The following is a 20,765-nucleotide window of genomic DNA, read 5'->3' as shown; positions in this document are numbered from 1 at the left end:
GGTGGGTATACCACAGAGTATAAAAGAAGGAAGCACAAATAAATTATTATGCACAATTAACTTATCAAATTTAACCACATAGCTTACATAAAAATAATTTTGCATTTATTTCCAAATTACATTTTTTGGTAACCCTTTAATTTACAGGCCGCTAATTACGTGGTAATGTCAAGAAATAGCCTAGAAATAACGGTCAATTTCATAGTAATGTCATGTTTTTCATAAAGGCAAAAGATTACACATGCTTTTAATGCTGTGAATTTTTTGGGAATATTTCTCAAGACCAATCAATCGTTATTTCTTGGCTATATTTCTCGACATGATTATGAAATTGACCGTTATTTCTAGGCTATTTCTAGACATAATGATGCAAATACTTGTTATTTCTTGGCAATTTCTTAACATTATCACGTAATTAGCAGCCTATTAATTAAAGGGTTACCCATTTTTGAATTTCCGTTAAATTTCATGGTAAAAAAAAGAAAAAAAAAGAGAATAGCAGGCAAAGAACCTCAGTGACTTGTGTGATAGTGCTGATGACGTGGCTGACGTCGTTATAGATGTCCAGCCAGGACGGTGGTGCTCCTGGATTCCTAGTAGCGTTTGGTGAGGGTGTGGCCAGGAAGTTAGCGATCCGTGATGCGGTCCAGGATGTGTTCTCCAAACGCAGATTGACCAATACTGCAACCTCCGGGCGCCTCAACAGATTCTGTTACATGAACACACGTATGTCACAGAAAAATGTTTTTTTTTTAAGTACTGAATATGTCATAATAGATTCACCATCTTTGCAGACAGACAGTAGTTGGCCAATCAGACCTGCAGCATCTGAATCTCCAGACTTGTCTCCATGTAGTTCTTGATGCGTGGTCCCACCTCTGTCCAGGCTTCGTTCAGTTCCTGAAGGATCTGCAGGTCCTCAAAGGTTTTGTTCACCTTCAGCAGACACACATTGTAGTTAGTTACGTTAAAGTGTCTTTCAACAACGAGTCGACTACAACAGCAGAGAACACCTTCAATCCAAAAATCATGAAAGATTAAAAATGGGTCACTGTCATGTAGTGAATTAAAGAGGAACTATGCAGGATTGGTAGCTTAACTATGCTACATTTTAACCTTAATTAAACAGCTTTGAGTAATCATGATGGTTTAATAAATTGTAACTTGTTACGATGGAGAACGGAGGCTCTCCGTCTTTCACGTGCGTGTCAATTATTGCGTCTCTTGGCTGAAAACCAACCTTGCAAGATCAGTGCCGCCGCCTCGGTGTCCCAACTCTCGTCTCTGCACACCGTGACACCGACACAAACGCCATAATCTCTTGTTTATGACAGATTAAACTAAACAAATGATATATAACTTTAATCTACCGCTCCTTTGATTGCTTTCTCACCGGCTTCATTGGAAACAAATGCACATGGCCAGGAGGAGGGTCAGCAAAACAGCGGAAAAGCCACCGGACTTCAATACATGTAGTTCCTCTTTAAGTATTACTTGTTATTTTTCTGAGTTTCAGCCAGAAGTGCCTTAAAGGGATAGTTCAACATTTTGGCAAATTGGCCCATTGCCATAATCGCTATAGTCATAGCAGTAGGTTCGTTACCTTTAATTGTCGGTGTAAGCTGTTTTTAGAACGGAGGTGCGGAGCGGCAGGCTGCTCAGAGCTACGCTATGGAGGCTAATGGAATTTCTTGGTTTTCCTCATCAAACTCATCAAATACACAACCCAACAACTCCAAAAGGCTGTCGTGGACAAGTTGTGACCTGCACAACCACCACGCTATGAGATAATAACAGAACGTTACGAGACGGAGCTGTTTTAGAGGTAAATTCATGCAAAACCGCTGATGCGCGTTGCGTTCAGGGACAGTTTTTCAGCAAGCAGACTCTGTATTTACCTTGTATTTACCTTGTATTTACCTCGAAAACGGCTCTGTTTCATAACGTTCCATTATTATCTCATAGTGTGGTGATTGTGCAGGTCACAACTTGTCCACGAAAGCGTTTTGGAGTTTTGGGATTGTGTATTTGATGAGTTTGATGAGGGAAACCAAGAAATTCCCTTAGCCTCCATAGCGTAGCTCCGAGCAGCCTGACGCTCCGCTCCTCCGTTCTAAAAATAGCTTACACTGACAAATAAAGGTAACGAACCTACTGCTATGACTATAGCGATTATGGCAGTGGGCCAATTTGCCAAAATGTTGAACTATCCCTTTAAATGGTAATACGTTTGTGCTCTGGTTACATGAACCAACCCCAGTGAAACTTCCAACAGTTTAACATCATCTTGTTGTACCTCTTTCATGATTTGTCGTACTGCAGGAGTGTCTGGTGTGTACAGCAGTTTCCCAATAAAGAGAGGCTTGATTCCTTGCCATACAATGTTGAACATGGGGTTGGACTCTAGACCCTGGATCATCCGTTTACAGAAAGGGGCTGCAGGACGGGAAGACCAGACCAACCACGACATAGATGAACATCATAACAGTGTACGCAGAGGACAGGCAATGGCAGATACAGCTGGCACTGGATGCTCGGTCACATGGTGTTGTTACTCAGAATGAAAATGATTAAGGTCTCTTATCATTTAAAAGCCATTTTCTTCACATCAAGCTAAAGAAAACAAAGTAAAACCAAACAAACTCTTACTGGTGTTGTTGTCGTGGTCCAGGTCGCTGTCTTCCGTGCCGTTTTTGCCTAAGAAGGACTTAATGTCGTTGTCCTCATACCAGTTGAGTGACGGGATGCGTTCGCCACCAAGCTCAGGGTGGCCACACATGATTCTTGAGAAAGCGTGGAAACTCTCTATGGGCTTCGCCGTGCGATTCTCTGGAGACAGAAGACGAAGAGATTCGCTCAACTCTGCAAAGCTGGAGAGGGAAGAAAACTGAGGGAGGACAGAAGAGAAAGCAAAAAGTTTAGGGTGACAGAAGGGAAACAAACAAGAGAGGGAAATATTTAATTGAAAAACATTATGCAAGAACAAAACAACAACAGCAAAGTCAACAGGACAAAAAAGGCCAAAAAAGGCTTGAAGCATTTTGTTCCACTTGCAGCACTGCCTATATTGTGCGTGTAATATCAAACCTTAATACATCAATAAATATATGCAACTAAATATATATTGCACTAAATATATCAAATTAAGCAACCAATTATTTATCTAAAATTTTTTTGAACTGTCAAATTCATAACGCTATGGATTATGGGCAATTTAGAGGTCAGCATCCTAAACAAACTGTGAAAGAAACATTTGTATTCACCCACAACATGAAATGCAGACATTACTTCAAAATAACAGTTTATCCCGTGATGTCCTCACTTGTTTACGGTGACTTTTCGATAATAAATGTAAATGTGCAGCACCTCCAAAACATTCTTTTCGGTCTTTAGTCTGGTTTTATGAATTAAATATAAACAGCGAATGCATACTGTATGAATAATATGCATGTTCTTACATCGTCTATGAGGACAGCCAGTTCCCGGGAAGCTGAGGTGACGGCCTGACTGATGGCCCTGAGGTCTCCGGCGTTGGCCATCAGTCTGTCTCTCTGACAGGAAGCAGACACAAACAGCTTTTTAATGTCATGCACTTATCTTCGCTCATCAGATAGATAAGCAACTCAGCATCACAGCTTCCAGACAGGAAACAATATCGCAACTCATTGAATTTTCCGTTCCCTGTCCGCTGATCCGTACCGTTAAGAGCTTGCTGATGTCGAGCTGAGAGAGGAAAAGGCGCTCGGCCTCCTGCAGGACGTCAGCGGGCACGCCACACAGCTCCGTCTGAAGATCATTCATGGCGGCTTCTCCTCCATCCACGGTCAGAAACCGGCCCAACACGCTCGCATTACACACCAGCTCCTTCAGACGCATCCCAGCTCCAGCCACAGAAACCTGGATGAGACCCAATTGATTCGCCATATTTAGTTTCAAAATGTTTGGCTGTTAGGATGAGGAACAACGCACACCGTAATTTTAGTAGAGGTGCTGGCGATGGATAAAGTTGAGAAAAGAAAAGAAGAACGTGTTTGGCTGTAACATCATTGAAAGATATAATGAAGGAACCTCTGTTTATCATTAATCATCATCATCTCTTGATCCTACCTTTTCTATGCTTTCCGTACTTCTTTCCATGACTTTCTTTATTTTGTAAAATTCTTACCCATTTTCTTTACCAAAATACAGTTATCAACATTTTATGTCACAATTCAGAAAGTTTTGCACAGAAAGTTATATCCATTAATGGTTGCACTACATGCAATACTCTGCCTATGGCTATTAGAGAAAACCCAACTTAAACCTCTTTTAAGGGACAGCTTTAAGACACGGTTAAATAAACTGAACTGTGTTCATACACACAAAACAAGCACTCTGACAGCAGGCAAGGCTCCACCTTGTTAGCAATGCTTTATTTAATTGCAATTGATGTTTGTATTGTATTTGTATGTGATATTGCACTGTTTGTATGTTTGTGATATTGGTTTTATGTTTTCATTTATGTCTGGGACCACGGATGGAAACTAGCAGTTTCCTGTATGGTACGTCCATTGATATGCACAGTCCCATTCAAGTAAATAAATGAATGAAATGAAAATGTTTCCTATTTAATTTGTGAGAATTATGTGCTTTTTTTTTTCATTATAATAGATTCTGCTCATTAAAAAAAAAAAAAAAAATACAGTATAGCCAACCTCACCTGCATGTTTAGACGAGCCTTCATCAGCTGGTCCACGGCTGCAGGCGACATGCTGCTGTTGGTCAGGAGGAAGGTTGAAAACGTCTCATTGGCTCTCATGAAATCTTGCACTGTCTCTGCTGCAGAAGAAACAGAAAGGTTCATTGGCTCATTTGTTGTTTTAGTAAATTCTTGACATCCAATTCAGATTTTTCTTTTATTCAATATTTCATATCTCTGGTTGAAAAGTAATCAAAACTCAGATCAAAATTCTCAACACTGAATAATGCATTAGTAACTAATTAGTAATAACATTCATGGCAGGATAATTCGCTACTATGCAACTGGAGGTGCTGGCTTGTGTGGCTACATTTTACTTAGTGGGTCAGGTTACACATTCAAAGTATTAACATCCTGCTCTTTTATATTTTGGTGGACATTAATGACATAATTAATCCTGTGTAGCAAGAAAAAACAGCGCTTTTGTTTGTAGTTTTCCATAAATAAAATGACATGAGTCAGCAGATATCCATTAGGCGGTTGATATTGAACCTGTTACAGAAACAAACACTTAAAAACCTGCTTTCAGTCATCCAATTGTTTGTCTGGGGGTAGTCATGTAATTTAATCTGCCTACAGCGAGGAGAGGCTGAACAGACAGACACTCTGTGCTACTTTCACAACAGCAGTGAATGGCCACATTCAGCCGCTCACTCCACACCTGTTTAAAACCATTCATGGCTTTACTGTAAACTCTGGCTGCTGCTGCTGCTGCTGCTGCTGTAACCTCTCAGTCCTGCTCAGATAGGTCTGGGAACAGTGCAGGATTAAAAAAAACAAAACCCTGAATAGATTTATGTGCTTCCTTGTTGTTGTTTGCCTGCATGAACTTAATTTTTGTTGCAAGGCTGTGCAGCTGTGTGAAGACCAGCACAAATAAAACATTCAAACACAAGAGGAACTGATTTTAACACCATGATCATTTCGTCTACTTGTACTCCAACACATTGATGACCTTGTTAACACCAAAGCTCTATTGAGTTTCTCTGTATACATAATTTATTCTGATTACTGGTAAGTAATCTTGAAGATTTACACTAATATAATACACTGTTGTGCACTGAATGTGTTTTGCAAAGGGACAACAACTGGACTCATCAATTACGAAAAATAAGAGATATAAAAAAAATCCTTGCACTTCCCACTCTACAATTTCTGAATAAGGTTCTTGAGCACCAGTGTGTTTAAGTGTCACTAAGTCAGCATGCTAGTCCATCCCTATGGATCAGTACTAGAGGATATTCAAACAAGCTGTGGTACTTGGCCAGGCTCCAGGACGCTCCCCCAGCCTCCGGACGCTCTCCATCAGGTCCTGAAGGCCCAAGAAGCTCTGGTTTCCACTGTAGGACAGGACAGTCTGGGCGTCCACGAAGAGACGAGACAGGCTGTAGGAGACGGGAAAAACAAAGAGGAGGAGTCTTTACTGAGGAAAACACAGGCACGAAAGCTACTGTATATTCACCAGCAGCCTTTTCAGTGAATCAGCACACAACTCGTCACCAGTTGTGTTCAACAAATCACTCAGCTAAAGCAAAATTTAAATGGGTTTCATTGAAACAAATTCTGATGTTTTGTTTTTTTTTGCATGCTGAAAAAAGAGGTTTTAACAACCTGTAATCTCATCTTATTCAACAGCACAACTCGGATGAAGAAAATGGAAAAACATTTAAGAATAGGGTTGATTCATAAAAATACTGCGTTCAATCAACAGTCCAGAAACCAATTAGATAAATTTTACAATCACATTAGAAAGAGACATTTGAGAAGCTGCGATTATTTAATTTTTCAAAGGAAACATTATTTTTTGACTGATTATTCTAGGAATTAAGGGTAAAATAAATTCAGTGTTGACTGTGATGGATTCTCCAAGTTTCACTGAGTTCTGCATCACAGCAAAATGAAATGAAACTTGACAATCGGTAATTATCCAGAAACTATGTGAAGTTTTGGAAAGTTTTCACTCCTTGGTATATAATTTTGAATTCTTGTGGACTGTGAATTACACCAGTACACACAGCCTTTTATTTTTATTTTTTTTTATTTTTTACCTCTGGTCTACCTACATAGAGTTGTCAAAGTTGCCAATTTGTCCCGGTGTCTCCCCCCGCGTGGGACTGTGGAAACAGGGGTTGTGGGTGTTGCAGATGATGCCCTGGATCCAGGGCAAGGTGCCAGCTGATGGTAAGGCTTTGTTTGGAAAGTGACCTGCAAGCACAGGTAAAGAAAAACAAACACACGGTTCAGCAGAAGAAGATTAACACAAATAACACAAAACAATGACATTACTGTGGCGCTGACCTGAAATCAATCTACAGACACTGGACTAAACCATAATCCCAGAAAGCTTCTGTTGCCTGAATGAACACTGTGTTTTTTTATTCATATCAAATTATAATGTTATTATCTTCAACCCAACATGAGCTGCAAGACTCTACCTGAAGATGTTTTAGCTTTGTCTTCGTGTTAGGATTTTTTAGTAGTAGTAGCTGTTTTACATTGCGTTGTGTCTTGTTATATTCATTATTATTTATATATTATTATTCGTTACCTTATACAAATGGCCTAATTAAGGTCAAGAACACAGCAGGTTAGGAAAACAAATCGTGCGTGGCTCTGAAATCACTGGGAGTTAGTTAATCCTCTTTAGCTGGTTGGCAAAGGGCTAGTTCTCTAACCTGTAAGTGTGTGTGTGTTTGTGTGTGTGTGTTTGTGACAAGAAACATTACATAATATCACTCACATTGGCTCTGTTTGTACGGAGGGTGTGAATGACGAACGGAGATGAGGATGACAAAGAGGAAGAGCGGCCAGACGAGCTCGATGACCAGCTGGATCTGCACAAAGGGAGAATACAGGAGCTGTTAACGGTGCATCCTCCTGCACTGTAGCTGATATGGATAAAACCTGTGATGTGGTGATGTTAAATATAGTCAAACTGTGCTGAGCAGCTGTAAAAATGATGCAACAGTCTGTTCTTTTCCTTGTCACCTTGTTTCTCCTGCGGTATGTGATGTTCTTCCAGAGCAGGAGAAGGAGCTGTCTGAAAAACCCCATGGCTCTCAAGAGCTACCTGACCATGTTGTGATCCTGGAAAAAGAGAAGAAAAGAAAAACACACACACAAAATGAAAGGCAAAAATGAACCCCCCCCCCAAAAAAAAAACATTGTGGCTGCGGATGTGTTGCATTCAAATTATGCTCGTCCTCGTGGTCTCAGTGTTTCCTGCTTTACTTTTGAGGTTATTATCTGTTTTGTTTCAAGCAAAATGTTCCTGTTATATTGAAAGGTTTTCAAAATGTGATATCTGATGTTGACGATGATGCACCGATAACCAGTACCTGACCTTTCCCCCACAGAAGACAAAACCAAGACTAGCGAGACTACCAAGAGTAGCTGAACATAATCTTTTTTCTTTTCTTTCAATTTCATGCCCCTTGTTTGACAAAAAACATATGTTGGAGAATATTAATCCCCCCCTGTGTGGCAGATCAAATGGGAGGTTTTTGTATATTCATTGTGACTGAAGGTTGTCTTGTGTGTGTGCCCGCAGTGATCTGCTCAAGATGGACAATCCCCTGCTTTATCCTGAAATCCTCCTGAACAGCTTACCTGTGTCACTGCAAGAGTTCAACATTCACTTTTGCTCTGTCAATGCCTTGATAAGATAATGTGGCATCTTCTGCAAAAGTCTGTTCCTTAGTCAATAATCTGGATGATCACAAGTTATAGCAGGTTAAAATGCAGACTAATTTCTTTTGCAAATTTATCTGAGGCCTTGCAGGTTTAAAGTGAAACGATTTTCACCCATTCATCTGTTTATGTTTACAGGTTCTGCAGATGTCTGTACAAGTGTCAAATACAGGTTTTGTAATCTCTGTATTGTCTGCTTTTAAATCTGACTTGACCATGACCATTGTTTCCCTCAAGTGTTTCCTTTTTGGGAGATTTGGGTTTACAGCAACAAAATGTGGGTTACTATTACACTTAGTAATATGTTTGTGATCTTAAGTCATGCTACATGTGAAAAAAATAACATGACATTATATGATTAAAGAAAAAATGAAATTACTAGTACAATTTATTACCTAAATTAATAACAACTTCAACAACATAAAGATATCAGAGCACGGCATTTGAAAAGCAGCCCATTCAAACTATCTGTAATATTAATAAATACAACAAAAACGCTATTATTATTGCAGTTAGTAGTTGTTTCAACATGTCTTCTCGTTTATTGAAATAATTAACCATAAAGTAAGAGAGGAAACTCCGAGCTAACTAGCGTAACATCAGGGTGTAGCAGCTCTCTCTTTAGCATGTCCCACAGCGAAAGGTGAAGTTACTGGGAAAACGAGCTCTTTCAAATGAAATAAATACATCCTACCATGCACCTAAGAGTCATAAAAGTAAAGTTAATGGTTACCTTTCTGCGCTGTAGGTGATAGCCTCTCCTTTCCGTGTTTTGGACACACGGACCGGGGGCCGATAGCTTGTCAGAGTCCCAATGTTTGTAATCGCAGGTGGAAGCCGAAGATGGTCCCGCCCACAAGCGACGCTGATTGGCTAGAACGCATCGAGGGGGCGGGAGCCTGAGAAGCCGGTAACGAATCCGATTGGCCAGTGTCAATGTTTTGGTACAAGTCGACAGCTGATTGGCCAGTTCTGCCCATTTAGCGTTATGTACATGCCATCAGCGCCTTAGATAACCGTAAGTGTGATCTTCAACAATATTTAAGCAGTAACAAAAGGCATTATTTTATTAGTACAAACACCACATTGTTACATAATGTGCCTGAAACTTGATAAAATATTAGTAGCAATAATAATTATTTCAATAATAGTTGCAATCGCCAGATTATTCTTTCAACAACTGTGATTTAAATGCATCTGTTTCAGTTACACATTATTTGACGATAACATCCTCACAGGACCACCCTGATCAAAATATAACTCTGACTCATCAATATGTCATCAAAATATGTATGTTCACTTTTACAAACCGAAGCGTATTCCAGCAACCACTTGCAGTCAATAAATAACATCAAAAAGACCTCTTACAGATCATTTTAATGAACAACCATAACAGCAAATTCTTAAAAATATAAGCATCTCTCTATCAAATAAGGCAGTTACCCTCTGTTGTGCATGATATCTGCTCCCTGTCAAACACAGTCAGGAAAGCCTTGAATGAATGAACTACAGTGCTGCACTCGATCGCCCTCTCTGAAGCTTGTGACAGACACTTGTTGATATGCATGTGTACGTATGTGAGGGATTGGAAGTCCATCACAATGAAATAAACAGACCCTCTGTGCTGATTCAATAAAGTTTTCCCTGCAAGCATGTTTACCTAAGACACACAAGGTTGGAAGACTCGTGAGTACTCAATATTGCTCACCACCATGTACAGTAAGTTAGTGTAATCACAAAATACTGCGCTCATGCAATATTGCATCTCAGCTATTGCCTGCATTGTTAAATATCTGATAAATATAAATTGACACCTAACATCTATCCCCGTCACTTTAAAATATGTTGCTGTTTTTACAATATTCAAATGGACTTTACATCTTAAAATTACATAGCTAGACTAATTTGTTGGATTCAGTGGTGTGACAACAGCTTATGATATGCTGCGTGATCAATTGCATAATATTTTCTGAGTTTGGCAAAAAGTTCATGTTGTTTGAACACTGTGCAGTTTTTTTTGTCCTTGTTGCAGTATGAAGTGCTCAAATATACACAGGCTGCTCCTGTCCCGTCAAGAGCCGATACGTTGAGGCTGGCATCGTCTTCACGTGAATCTGAGTGAGAAAAATCAAAATTTAAACTCTGATCAGTTCTCATAATAATATAATAATTAACTATACTGTAACTGTGCATGTAGTAAATTTCATCCCCTCTCACCTCTCCAACTGCATTCGTGAGGGTCTGAATGATCTTGTCATGTGGAGTTGCAACAACACTCTGTCCGTTGATCTCGATGATGCGGTGCCCGACGCGGATGCCTCCTCTCTCTGCTATACCGCCTCGCATCAGGCTGCAGATCTGCAACGGGAAAAGAGGAAAAGGAAGCATTCAATATGTTGGAAAGCTGGAATAAGTGAGCAGTTTTATGTAAATAATATTTTTCTGGTAGTTAATTTGCAGAGAGCTTCATCATCAGGACACATTTAGATATTTTCATACATTCCCAATAGGAAACCTGTGGAGTAAATTAAGCTTTTTCTCCTGTTGACAAATTAACAGGAATGATCAGGTGACATTATCAAGGGAATCTTGAAACTGGATGCTGAGGAAGGGAAAGTATTTCTCTTACGTTTCCTCTTTCACATGAGCTTAAATTCAACCATTACAATCTGCACATACTTGTTTCAAATACTGGTAGCAAAACAAGACAAGATACAACTAACTGTGTGCCTAAACTGAAAGGAGTATGAATGTTGACATACAATGCCGTCTTCCACACTGAAGCCCAGCTGAAACTTAGGATCTGGCCTCCTGATAATTGCCATGGTGACTGGAGGACAGTGGACGATGCTCAGCTTCACATACTTTTGGCTTTTCAGGTCCTGAAGTGGAAGAAAAATGTAGGAGAGTAAAAAACATTTTAAGGGAATCGGACCAAGATAACAAGGATTTTCTTTATTGATTTATGTGTCTCTAATTCTTTTGATGAATGAATGAATTGTTTGTAGTCTATGAAACATAAAATAACTTTGATGCAAGAATGCAATAAACTATTATTTTTTCTGTTTCTGTTGTCGTGCAATCGTCCATTAAGCCGATACTGATCCACTGTCACACTGTATGGTATCACAGTGCCATCTAGTGAGCCTTTAGTACAGTGCACTAGCAAGTTTATCTAAATACACACTGAAAACAGTTCAGAGCATCTAAACTCAGTCACTGCAACGTAAAACAAACCCAACAGAAGTTGTATTAACTCTCTTAATTGTGTTGCTATAATCGCAGTGATCGATTTTGGGCCGAGGTCTCTCCTTCTTACCCGGATGATGTTCTGGCAGGTGGTGATGGGCAGACCCACCAGGCTGGTGCTGTTCACAGACATGATGCGGTCACCGATGCTGAGCTCGCCGCTGCGCTCGGCCGGACCTCCGTGAAGGAGATTGGCCACGACCACGGTGGGCAGGATGGAGCCCCAGCCCGACTCCACCACCGCCAGACCCAGGATCTCTCCAGCAGCCTTTGTGATGATTACCTGAACCACAAACACACAAACATCTGGTTAAACAAGCGATTATTTTTCTACAACCAACAAATGAACACATTTACATGATTAGAAATATGTTTTTTCCTCCCCTGTGTATCTTTAATTTTCACCGCTGTTCGACATAATTTTACAGTACACTGGGTATCCTGTGTCCCATGCACATGCTATTGTCAGGCTGTTATGTGTTTATACTGTATGAGTCACTAATTCTGTCCATGCTTTGCAGGTGCAGAACTTATCGTCTGACCTTTAACCATTTTAGCCACTGGAGCAGCATCTGCTGTTACGCATCTGGTTGGCAGTATGTTTCCCTCTCAGACGGCGGGGAAGGAAGAGCCTTCATTACTCATCTATGCACGAACCCTGCGGTAGGTCGCACTTACTTCAATTATTTCTAAGTTCTTTGTGCAAAAGCTGACATGTTACTTGAGGACCTTGTTGATACTCAACATCTATCTATGTTTTTGTGTTGTTTTGCTTTGCTTTTTTATAAGCTTAAGTATTGTGTTGTATATGCAAATCTTTAAACTGTTTAACAATTTCTTTCAATATCTGGATAATCGTAGTGTGGTTTTAAATTGTTTTTTCCATGTTGTTTTTACTCTGTATGTTTTTACTATCTTTGTAATTGTATGTGTTGGACCGCAGGAAGAATAGCCATTGCTCATAAAATGAAGTAATGGCTAATGGGGATCCTAATAAATAAACAAAACAAATAAACAAAACAAATCTCCTAGGGTTCCTCTCAACATATTCTCTAAACTTCCTCATTATTTTAATGGTCACCATCTGCTCTCAGTGACTATTGTGCAGGCATGTGAAAGTAAAACTTAAACCACTAAAGTGATCTGTGTGTTTTTTGGGGAAGATGTGAAACCACAATGACTCTACTCACCTCCCTGATGTTCTGAGAGTCAGAGAAGTGGGCCAGGTCTCCGTTGTAGAGCTCCTGACTCTCCAGGTAGTGGCTGTACTCGCCAGGCCTCAGATCACTGGCCTTTATGCCGTTGGCTTGCAGGAACTGCTGGTAGGCCACTCCGAACGCCTGACCGATAGCCTGGGCTATGACCTGAGCCTGGAAGGAGAAACAAGGAAGAGGAAGTGAGAAAACTTAACACAGGTTTCAACACTGCTGTTGGGTCACATCTGAACAGAGTCAGACACTTTTTCAATCTGGAATTTCAGGCATCTAGTAGTTCACGTGACACTGACGACGGATATAAAAAAACCAAACAAACAGAAAAGGACATATGGTACAGAACAAAGTAAAACTGGCATCAAATGGAAATAAATCAATCAATGTTGCCAGTCCAAGAGGCAGAGGAACAGAGCTTTCTCATCATCTCCCTGGGCCTCACTGCTGGATCTGCTGGATGGACAGAAGTTGAGCCTTTTTTTCTATGAAGTGTATGTGCAATGGATTAAAAACAGTGAAGATACAGAGCAGTGCAATGGTCTGTTTCTGTTGTGTCCAGAGCTTAGCAGGTGAACATTTGCTAACCAGTCGTGTCTAAAATGAGACTTGGTAAACCTCTGAGGGCATTTGTTAGGTAAATAGTCTTCATGTACTCTCTCATCCTTTGTTTTCACATCAACAAATTAAAGCAAATGAGTTCATTTGCAAAACACCACACAGTACTTTGAGTACAAATGCAGTTGAAGAACTTTCATAGTTTTGGATCAAAAGTGATGTATTTTTTTTACTGTTTTGTTGAAGTTACATGTTGCATTCACTCATTTGCTTATTTACATTTACTCTCACCCATTGTAAACTCATTTCAACATAAATGAGTTAAGCTGGGAAAACCTTGCGGCAGAAGCAGGACCTTCATGGCCTTCGGTATCCCACAGCTAATTAGTTTCTAAAAGAAACTCTTCCTCCTCCCTATTCAGTCTTGCCAACAGTGGGAAACTGGGACGACAGCCAGACCATTTTTACATTCAGGGGGACTTGCTGGCTGTCTGGGGCAAGGAAACCAGGCCAGGCTGAAGCTGAATCTTTGTGGTCCAGCAGGAAGCAGCACATTTGATCTGAGACTCAACACTATGTAAAGAAAAACACAATTCAGTAATGTCTGCTTGATAATGAACTGTCTGCTTCTTTACATAGTGCATAAGGTTTTGCAGCTAAAGGCTTAAGACTGCAGGAAGAATTAAGTTATGACCTCTATGAGGATCATAAAAACAGAACAGGAAACACTCTTTGTCTAGGTTTCCCATTTAGTAAGAAAGAAATGTATGAAACGAATGCTTCTGTAAGACCTTTAGATCAACTGACTCACATCATCGGAGGAGAAGACGTGGCAGATCATTAAGCACTTCTTTTGAGGCCCTGAGGAGGATGATGGCGAGGAGGAGTCAGCATCCTGCCCTTTACGCTTCCTTCGGGCCATGAGGACAACAATGTCACCAATGTCGGCGATGTAAGAGATCATCTGCAGAGCGTGGTCCATCATTGCTTCCTGAGTGGAAACAGTACACTGTTAGGAACCAAGAGGAGACTGGAGGGTCCAGTTTCAACCTGTAAAGACTTGAGACTTGCTTAAAATAGAAAGAAATCCATTACAAAGAACACTGGCCTGCATTTATTTTTATTTCTCTTTGCCTATTACTGGACCATTTCTGAAAATCTTCAGTGTGCAAGCAAGGACACTGTCTGAGAAACAACAGAGAGCTGCCATAAATTAGGACAAATGATGAGCTATTGATGTTGAAAATAAAAATGTCAACATTAAGCAATCAACTAGCACATTTGAGAGGTTGTAGTGTCCTTCAAAGTAAAAGCTAAAATACGTCTTCATCTTGCAAAGTTACGCAGAAATGCAACTCTCCCTTTGAATCTAAATGGGTGTGTTTTACATCTGAAACTAAAAAAAGATGACCAAAAAGCTGTGATTATCTTTACAAGTATGGTGCAGTGAGGCACAACCGGCCGTGCAAAGAGGGAGTCGGCAGTAAATGACCCACTTTTATGCTTCTCACAATTCAGCCACACGCTGGAGGAAAATAGACGCTCTTATTACTGCAACATCACTACTGCAGAGCTCTATAGTAAGGACTCCTGCTGTGAGTGCTCAGCATGATGGTGTCAACTACGAAGAGATTTGTAAAAGTTTAATGATGCATGTTTTCCTCTTTATATTAGTCTATGACGTTTTTAGAACAGAAATGACGCCCTGACTCTAATTATAGTTCAGCTATTAAACAAGTCAGGATCAGGACAAATAACATGAATACAAATTGGCAATTGCAGCATGGGGTTCCTATAGCTCCCATTGCACTTTGATAACTCCTTCCACCAAACTCCCTTACACATACTGTATTTAAAGATCACACAGAAGATAGTAAAAAAAGAAAAGAAGAAAAGGCTGCATATATTTGGATAAATTAAGGGCAAGCCTTCAAATATCTAATCTAAGATCCATCAGCTTTTGCTTTTCACTTATAACCTTAGAATTAGTTGGTAAAAACAGTTAGACATTGTTCGCAGGTCAACTGGCAGTATATATAGTATAATACCTGTGTGTCAGCAGTGAGCACTTTGATTCTCTGTGTGGAGATGAACAAATCCACTTCTGTCATTGGCTGGGACTCTCCCTCTGGAGCCTGAAAGAAATACAATCCAGTGAGGAGAACTATATTAATACAGGGCATTGGCTCAGTCTCATCTGGATTTTTTACCTTTATCCGGTCGACAGCTTCCTGAGCCTGAGTCATACGAGCGTTCGTGGATGGGTTCCTGTCGGATTTGATCTGAGTGGAGCCCAGATATTTGGCACCAAATATGACCCCATCCAACAGGTCTTCAGGGTCACAAGGACCAGGCACTGTTGAAGCAAAGTAAAGCACAGGAATCATAAAATGGCCTTGGTTATTTATGTCAGTCTGACATTTGACGCAAAAGAGCCAGCTGAATATCAACAAGATAAAAGAAGTAGAGTGAAGTGACTCACCATCTTTATATGAAGGGTGGTCATCAGCACTCTGCAGTGAGAGAAGAGAGAGAGAAAATTAGTGATAATTTCGTTTCAGCAGTTATAGATCTATCTATCTATCTATCTATCTATCTATCTATCTATCTATCTATCTATCTATCTATCTATCTATCTATCATAACCCTTTTCATATCTTTTTGTATCTTGTTTGTCTTATATTTATATTGTTTATTCTATTTCGTTTTTACCATACCCAGTCCACCACTGTGTGTACTGCTGCTAGCCTGTAACCCTGTGAATTTCCCCATCGTGGGATAAATAAAGGCATACTTTACTATACTTTATTTAAATTGATTGTTGACACAAGTTACAAACTTAAAAGGAGCACACATTTCACACTTACAAGATCAAAAATAAAGATGGATAACTTGTTTCTCTCTCTTTTTTTTTTTTTACAGCACTATTACAGTAAATACTGACTGTCACTAATTTTAATTAATTAATTCCCACAGTTTTTCATTAATACAATGGGCTTTATGCACAGCTCCACTACTTCCTGAAATAAGCCAGCTCCTTTATGTCCTGTCTTACATTATTGGACCAACTGATTAATCCAGGTGTGTCTGACCATTGTAGTGAGGTCAGACACACCTGGATTAATCAGTTGGTCCAATAATGTAAGACAGGACATAAAGGAGCTGGCTTATTTCAGGAAGTAGTGGAGCTGTGCATAAAGCCCATTCAAAGACTCTTGTACTGAAAAAAGTTCAAATCAAAAGTAACAGGTGAAGACTAAAATATATTGTTTAGTTATTGGTCAAACTTCAACAAGATGATAAAAACATGATAATAAAACGGATTTATAAAAACCTTATTTTCATACTTCACACTTTAGTTCTTCCTCCTTTTAGCTCATCATAGCAGCAGCACCTTCACCTACCTGCTCACTCTCCGCAGCAGCTTCTTCATCTGGAGGATCCTCGCCCAGCTTCATCCACACCGGCTCAGGATACTCGTCGTCGGGCAGGGAGGCGAGGGAGTCCTCTCTGTGCCGCTGATGTCGACCGTTCCCATAATGTCCCCAGAACCTCTGAGCGTCCTCCTGGCTGTAGGACACGGACACCACGGCGTCCACCTCGCCTCTGTGGGGCAGAAGACAGGCGGGACGGGGCGTGGCGCCGATCTCCGTGCACTGCAGCAGCCCCAGCAGGTCTCTCTGGTGGCTTTCGGAGAACAGCAGCCCGGTGGTTTCGGCGTTGTCGGCGTCTTCTTGCTCGGGCCGGCCGGGGTAGCGATGGTGCGGCGGTGCGAGGCGACCGGCGTGAGGCTCTTCACCCATCAGCTGCAGCTGGCTCAGCAGGGTGTGGATGCGGCTGTGGTCTTCGTCACCCGATCTTCTGCTCGCGACTTCCTCTGCAGTGACGATATTTTCCGTGTCCCTACGTGTCCCCTCCTCCTCCTGGTCTTCTTCCCCACCCTCCGAGTCCACCACCCTTGCCCCATCCCCTTCCTCCGCCGCTACCTCAGAAGTCTGGACTGGTTCTGAATCATTCTGCACCAGCTCTTGGGGGTTTATGTGGAGTTGATCCGCTGTGTCCGAAGGCAGCAACACGGGCTCACTCGGACTGGGCTCGTCCAATCCAGCCTCGGCAGAAGCAGAAGCAGAAGCAGGAGGAAGGAAGCCGGGGTCGTCCAGGTCGTCTGCAGATCCGGGCTCGCTGGAGGAGTCAGACCTCCAGTCCAGAGGAGGAGGCTCGATCAGGTTGTATAAGTCCAGATCCTCCGCCTCTGATCCTGGCAGAACCGCTGTGGTCCGTCTGATGCCCTCGACCCCGCCGGAGGCCTCATTAACAGGGACAGAGTCAGACGACCGGGCGTCTGAGGGCGCAGACACGGGCTGATCAGCAGGGCACACGTCCATGTCCATGTTGAATGAAAGCCTGTCAGAGGGAAAAACAACATTAGCTACTATGTTGATCCTGATTGAGGTCACAGTGCAGCAGACTTTACAGGGAGCGAAGTTAATACGGATTCAAATAAGAATGACACACAACAAATATACTTTAAAAAAGCATATCAATAATTCTGAGCTAGATAAATCTTAGGACCTGTGAAAAAAAGGGGAGCTGCACTCACCGCACTCCCAATATACAAGACCGTTTATTAATATAATGTAGAACAATAATCGATTATTAAATGAATCGTCAACTATTTTGATAATCGATTCATCGGTTTGGGTAGTTATTAAGGGGAAAAAAAGCCAAATTCTCTGATTTCAGCTTCTTAAATGTGAATATTTCTGGTTTCTTTGTTCCTTTATGACAATAAACTGAGTATCTCTTTGGTTTGTTGGTGGTTGGGGGTTGGGAAAACACTGATTGACATTTTTCACCATTTTTTAACATTTTATTGACCAAACAACTAATCGATTAGTCGTTTAAATAAGCAACATATTAAACGATATCACGGCTTTAATGCTAGAAGACAGAGCTGTACAGGTTAAACCCCAGTGATATCTAAAATACAGGCATTCACCCTCACCCTTGTTGTTGCCCCCTGGCCATCAAGATAGAGACAGCAGCTCAGGGCATAAAGCTCAAAGTACATGATGTTTGTTACCATCACATTGTAGACCTCTGGATATCTCATGCTCCATGTGCCTTTTCTTCATTCAGCTACCATTACTAAGTTAACATACATTTGAATATCTAAGCAACCATAAAAAATCAAATGCCTGTAATCTTACTCCCATATATTGAAGATGAAGGATACTACACTTCACAGGATATGTTCCTTATCAGTGAAATGTAGGTAGGGTGTTTTGTAATCAAACAACACTGAAGGATAGTTTCACTTATCTGGTAGGTCAGCTGGTTAATTAAATGATCCACTTGGCAAAACTGAATTTAATTATGAAGCTGAATTTTACCAGGAGAAAAATCCCAAGATCCAAACAGAATCAGAATTGCATTTTACATCTCACACAATACTGGTTTATGGATCATTATGCATAAAAAAAACCCCGTAATAATGTACTTTAACCAACAGTTTAAATCAGCTTAACGTATACACACAAAATATGAATAGACATAATCAACACACAGTTCTCCCTAAATGGTAAAAAGGCAGTATTTTGCGGAGATAATTAGTAGTAAGCAGGGGCTGGCATCCTGAAAACTAACGGAGGTCTAGGGAGGAAAACATAAAGCAAATAGACACTAAAAAAAAAGCCACAATACCAATTTTACACTACGAGTCAAAAACAGCTGAATTTGGCGAAGTAAAGTTAGCAGTCCCAAGTGGTTTGAGGCTAACTCCTTAGCTAATTAACACTCCAGCACCCCGGATAAGGATGTCATTAACAAAACATAGACATTACATTAAATAAACAGGGGCTTTATGTGGCTAAAGGAGAAACTTTTACCTGATATTTTCGGTCTTTCTCGGTTCCTTTGTGCCCGGAGAGAGACTCCTGAAGGTGCCACGACAGAGAAGTTGACGTGGTGGTGGTGCGGGATTTGAGCCTTTTCCAAAACTTTAGCTTAGTTTTATTCGTCATAATAACAACAACCGCGCCGGTAAATGTGTTGATTTTTTACATAATCCACCACTAGTAAAAAAAAGCGGTCAGTGTTTGTATAAAACAGAGGACTTCCCCGGTGATTGTCGCGGTTGCTGCTGCTTTTAACCGACTGCTTCTACTTGTTGGCAGACTGTACTCGTGTTGCGTTCAAGTGCAGTTCTCGACGTCCGACTCTTGGGTTCTAACCGCAGTCTTTACAATAAGTTCGGTGATTGTATCTAATTTAACTGCTTTAACCTAACTATTCCTGCACGATGTGATGAGGACGATGACAGTGAAAATAAAAGATTGTAAAAGCCATGCTTCTGCGGGATGCCTGCCGTGTGTTTATGTGGTTGAATATTTCAAGTATGCTTTTTCTCTTACATGTCCGACAGCTTCTGAAGGCGGCATCACCACACGTCACGTTGAACCTTCAAGTCGCGCTCAATCAAACGTCAAAACATCGATTCAGGGGAAGTTTATCTATAAAGTTTATAATTTTTACGCGACGTCCGTACTATTGTGCTTAAAACGTCTTGGGACACGCAAAACTGAAATTCATAGTCTCTAATCTGGATGTAGAAGTGATATCAAACAACACAGAATAATCTTTTGCCACAGACAGAAGGTCTTATGATAGATTCATAACATGATGCATCACAATGGCTATATTAAAAAAAATACAAATTTTGATATTATTATAAACAATAACATCATCAAAGAAGACAGAGAAACAAAACAGTTTATGTAAAAATATTTAATATTTTACATTAAAATCATTTTACATTTGAACAGGTGACATTGTATCTTCTGTCACATTTGATCAGTAAACAGATCAGCCAATTTAGTCAATCGTCACTGCCCAATCATCACAATCATAACAAGGTATAATTCAAAATTCAGTTAAAAATCACTGTAGATGAATGTACTTGAAATCATAGTGTGTATGGAGTGTGTCTCCAAGGCAACAATTTACCAGCTTTTCTACAAATTATTGTACATCCACAATCAACACTCTTTTTTATAAACACAGCCATGCAACTCTATTTGTGCTGTGACCTTACACAGGTCAGGGTTTAGTGTCTCTTTTGTGTCTCGCTGCACTTACTCCTACTGACAAGTGATTGCTGCAAATTTCAACTTTTGACCTGCAAGGTACTGGAGGAGGTTTTAGACCAACACTGAAACAACGACATACAGTGTAATAAGGAGTCTTGTCACTGCCAGGCAAAGCAGTCTTGCAAAACAAAAAGGGAAAATGCTATGTAATATTTCTCTCTATGTAACAATATG

The 20,765-nt window shown here is 40.6% G+C and overlaps 2 protein-coding genes across 3 annotated transcripts in view; both read right to left on the bottom strand.

Moving 5' to 3' along the window:
• abca7 (ATP-binding cassette, sub-family A (ABC1), member 7) overlaps positions 1–9,271 on the bottom strand; it is a 35,873-nt gene extending 26,602 nt beyond the window's left edge. For both annotated transcript variants that reach the window (XM_085774687.1, XM_085774688.1), the window contains exons 1-12: positions 9,162–9,271; positions 7,727–7,825; positions 7,479–7,572; positions 6,802–6,943; positions 5,999–6,123; positions 4,700–4,818; positions 3,700–3,897; positions 3,459–3,551; positions 2,650–2,887; positions 2,297–2,436; positions 820–936; positions 512–709 (exon numbers count right to left, since the gene is read on the bottom strand). In XM_085774687.1, coding sequence (XP_085630813.1) covers positions 512–709; positions 820–936; positions 2,297–2,436; positions 2,650–2,887; positions 3,459–3,551; positions 3,700–3,897; positions 4,700–4,818; positions 5,999–6,123; positions 6,802–6,943; positions 7,479–7,572; positions 7,727–7,792 — 1,530 coding nt within the window. In that variant the 5' untranslated portion in view covers positions 7,793–7,825; positions 9,162–9,271. The remainder of the gene's footprint in view (positions 1–511; positions 710–819; positions 937–2,296; positions 2,437–2,649; positions 2,888–3,458; positions 3,552–3,699; positions 3,898–4,699; positions 4,819–5,998; positions 6,124–6,801; positions 6,944–7,478; positions 7,573–7,726; positions 7,826–9,161) is intronic.
• Positions 9,272–9,786: 515 nt separating this feature from the next.
• Positions 9,787–19,639, bottom strand: LOC146988908 (amyloid-beta A4 precursor protein-binding family A member 3). Its single transcript, XM_085774686.1, has 11 exons — positions 19,332–19,639; positions 16,848–17,847; positions 15,926–15,956; positions 15,654–15,799; positions 15,492–15,578; positions 14,255–14,434; positions 12,868–13,047; positions 11,748–11,960; positions 11,191–11,310; positions 10,646–10,786; positions 9,787–10,542 (listed from the first exon to the last, which is right to left on the bottom strand). The coding sequence occupies exons 2-11, from the start codon at positions 17,832–17,834 to the stop codon at positions 10,471–10,473; spliced, it is 2,157 nt and encodes a 718-aa protein (XP_085630812.1). The 5' UTR covers positions 17,835–17,847; positions 19,332–19,639; the 3' UTR covers positions 9,787–10,470.
• Between the last annotated feature and the right edge of the window lie 1,126 nt (positions 19,640–20,765).

Source organism: Trachurus japonicus, chromosome 4 (genome assembly GCF_045865225.1).
Source record: "Trachurus japonicus isolate A0001 chromosome 4, Traja_1.0".
Classification (NCBI taxonomy): domain Eukaryota; kingdom Metazoa; phylum Chordata; class Actinopteri; order Carangiformes; family Carangidae; genus Trachurus; species Trachurus japonicus.
Note: the sequence above shows the minus strand (reverse complement) of the source record. Positions and strands in the feature narration are given on the sequence as shown.

Coding starts and splice junctions, on each gene's coding strand:
- LOC146988908 (XM_085774686.1), bottom strand. CDS start 17,834: ATGGACATGGACGTGTGCCCTGCTGATCAGCCCGTGTCTGCGCCCTCA. Junction 10,787..11,190: donor TCAGTGTGGAAGACGGCATT/GTATGTCAACAT, acceptor TTCCCGTTGCAG/ATCTGCAGCCTGATGCGAGG. Junction 10,543..10,645: donor TCACGAATGCAGTTGGAGAG/GTGAGAGGGGAT, acceptor TTTCTCACTCAG/ATTCACGTGAAGACGATGCC.